Source organism: Acanthisitta chloris, unplaced genomic scaffold (genome assembly GCF_000695815.1).
Source record: "Acanthisitta chloris isolate BGI_N310 unplaced genomic scaffold, ASM69581v1 scaffold4948, whole genome shotgun sequence".
NCBI classification, from domain to species: domain Eukaryota; kingdom Metazoa; phylum Chordata; class Aves; order Passeriformes; family Acanthisittidae; genus Acanthisitta; species Acanthisitta chloris.
In genome coordinates, this window is record NW_008685225.1 from 2,175 (window position 1) to 4,019 (window position 1,845).

General features: G+C 62.8%; 1 protein-coding gene across 1 annotated transcript in view; it reads right to left on the reverse strand.

Moving 5' to 3' along the window:
* Positions 1–1,750, reverse strand: part of LOC103806940 (retinol dehydrogenase 8-like) — a gene marked incomplete at both ends in the record, with an annotated part of 2,934 nt that extends 1,184 nt beyond the window's left edge. Inside the window, 4 exons of the mRNA XM_009079653.1 lie at positions 3–152; positions 236–329; positions 402–581; positions 1,589–1,750. Coding sequence (XP_009077901.1) covers positions 3–152; positions 236–329; positions 402–581; positions 1,589–1,750 — 586 coding nt within the window. The remainder of the gene's footprint in view (positions 1–2; positions 153–235; positions 330–401; positions 582–1,588) is intronic.
* Positions 1,751–1,845: the final 95 nt, after the last annotated feature.

The window sequence follows — 1,845 nt, forward strand, 5'->3', positions numbered from 1 at the left end:
TGGCAAACACGTCCCTGGAGTTCTTCAGGTAGAGTTTGGTGAAGATCTCGGCCGTCTCGGGGTCAGTCCGGGAGTAGTCAGCGCGTTCGGCTTCCTCGTACAGCTTCGTCTCAAACTCCGTCATCACCGGCCCCGGCTCCACCAGGCTGATCCTGCCTGGGAAAGGGGCAGTGGGCACTGGGCACCCCCAAACCCTCAGCCTGGGGGGCTGTGCAGCCTCCCACCCCTCACTCACGCCACGTTGAAGCGCAGCGCCTGCACCACCAGGCTCTCGCAGAAACCCTCCACCGCGAACTTGGAGGCCGAGTAGATGTCGTTGAAGACGATGCCTGGATGGGTGGGGGGTCCCAGTCAGGGCTGGGGGATGACTGGACCCCCCACGGTGCCCAGTGTGCCCCTACCCTGCAGGCCCATGATGCTGCTGATGACGACGATGTGGCCCCCGCGGCGTCGCTTCATGTCGGGCAGAACCTCCTTGACCAGGCGGACGAGGCCGAAGAAGTTGGTGTCCATGAGGCTCTGCATGGCTGCCAGGCTCTGGCACTCCAGGGGTCCTGCCATGCCCACCCCGGCGTTGCTGACTGAGGGCACAGGGCATCAGTGAGGTGACCCCCAGGCAGGGCAATCCCACGCCCTGGGTGGGCATGGAGAGCCCCTGGTGCTCAGAGGGTCCCCAGTATGGCATGTCCTGGGTGTGGAGGGTACATGGGATGTCCCTAACACAATGGGACCCTGGTGCAGTGTGCCCCTGGCATGGAGAGTCCCTGGTGTGTGGGGTCAGGGGGTCCCTTGTGCATGAGGAGTCCCTGGCACGGGGTGTCTCCTGTGCTTGGAGGGTCTCCAGCATGGGATGTCCTGGATTTGGAGAGTCTCTGGTACATGGGGTGTCCCCAGCACAGAGGGTCCCTGGTTCTTGGGGTCCCTGGTTCATGGGATGTCCCTGGCATAGAGGGGCCTTGGTTCATGGGATGTCCCTGGCACATGAGATGTCCATGACACATGGGATGTCCCTGACACAGAGGGTCCATGGTATATGGAATGTCCCTGGCACAGAGGTCCCTGTTTTCTGGGGTCCCTGGTACATGGGATGTCCCTGACACATGGGGTGTCCCTGGCACAGAGGGTCCCTGGTACATGGCATGTCACTGACACAAGGGATGCCCCTGGCACAGGGGTCCCTGTTTTCTGGGGTCCTTGGCACATGGGATGTCCATGACACATGGGATGCCCCTGGCACAGAGGTCCCTATTTTCTGGGGTCCCTGGCACACAGGATGCCCCTGGCACAGAGGTCCCTGTTTTCTGGGGTCCCTGGCACAGAGGTCCCTATTTTCTGGGGTCCCTGGCACACAGGATGCCCCTGGCATGGGATCCCTGCTCTATGGGGTCAAGAGATCCCTGGGGCAATGAGATGTCCCTCTCATGAAGATCCCCAGCACTGGGTGCACAAAGAGACCCCAACATGGGACGTGCTCGACACGGACCGACCCCAGTTCTTGGGGTGTCCAGTCCCGAAGGGCCAAGGACACAGAGTGTCCCAGCACAGGACACCCGGGGGATCCACGCACAAAGGTGGTGCCAGGGCTCACCCAGGACATCGACGTGTCTCCCGGGGATGCTGTCGAGGCAGGCGCGGATGGAGCTCTCGTCGCACACATCGAGCTGTTTGATCTCCAGGGTCCTGCCCAGCGCCGGCCCCGCCGCGGCCGCGAGTGCAGCGCTCCTGCCCACGTTCCTCATGGTGGCGATCACTGCGGGACAGGGGCTCAGATCAGTGCGGGACAGGGGGCTCAGATCACTGCGGGACAGGGAGCTCAGATCAGTGTGGGACAGGGGGCTCAGATCA